The sequence below is a fragment of the Octopus bimaculoides genome, chromosome 12, assembly GCF_001194135.2.
Source record: "Octopus bimaculoides isolate UCB-OBI-ISO-001 chromosome 12, ASM119413v2, whole genome shotgun sequence".
In the NCBI taxonomy this organism is placed as follows: Eukaryota; Metazoa; Mollusca; class Cephalopoda; order Octopoda; family Octopodidae; genus Octopus; species Octopus bimaculoides.
In genome coordinates this window covers 38,262,435-38,263,135 of record NC_068992.1, presented here as the reverse complement: position 1 = coordinate 38,263,135, position 701 = coordinate 38,262,435, and the positions used below count along the sequence as shown (strand labels likewise).

Sequence of the window (701 nt, the reverse complement as noted above, 5' to 3'; positions counted from 1 at the left end):
AAAAGAGGCAGCCCAAGCCAGCAACTATAAAATGTCTGATCATAAAGGAGAAGGAGAAGAAGCTGTCGCTGCTGTATCACTGGCCAGTTTGCTTGTCTGACAGTGAGGTTTTTTTGGAGGGAGGTTTTCAGGTTTTGGAGGTTTGGGAATAGGCTCTCCAAAGGAATCTTGAAAATAGCGTTTCTCTAGTGCAGGTAAAGGAGCTGACGGGTTGTTCTGTTTGGCTTTTGCCATGTTATAGTCCCCAGAATCAAAGTACTTAAACTGAAAAACAAAACAAAAAGAGTCATTAAATATAGCTTTAAATCACAACATTTTTAAATGTACATATGAAGAAGATATTTTATGACATTACACAACTCTTGTTCCAAGGAATATCACTTTACTATTGTACATTTAGTCTTGTTTTTATGTACATTTTTCCATGTTAGCATGGGTTAGATGAATGACTATATTATTGAGGCAGTGTCTGACAACCAAATGGCCTTTCTGGCACTGACTCACTCACTTGAGGTCCCTTTGGCTTAACTGACAGGAAAAGTAACAATACTGTGTGTAACTTGTGACTTTTATAGAGCATAAAATGAAAATGAACACACATTTTATATATATATATATAAAAACAAATAATAAATGAGTATATGCATATATACGTACAGGTATGTGCATACCTACGTTTACCTGTATATATAGGTGCATAT

General features: G+C 35.4%; 1 protein-coding gene across 1 annotated transcript in view; it reads right to left on the bottom strand.

Annotated features, from left to right (window-relative positions):
- Positions 1-6: 6 nt before the first annotated feature.
- The window catches only part of LOC106883013 (cAMP-regulated phosphoprotein 19), a 20,323-nt gene continuing 19,628 nt past the window's right edge, over positions 7-701 (bottom strand). Inside the window, exon 3 of the mRNA XM_052972146.1 lies at positions 7-264. Coding sequence (XP_052828106.1) covers positions 40-264 — 225 coding nt within the window. The 3' untranslated portion in view covers positions 7-39. The remainder of the gene's footprint in view (positions 265-701) is intronic.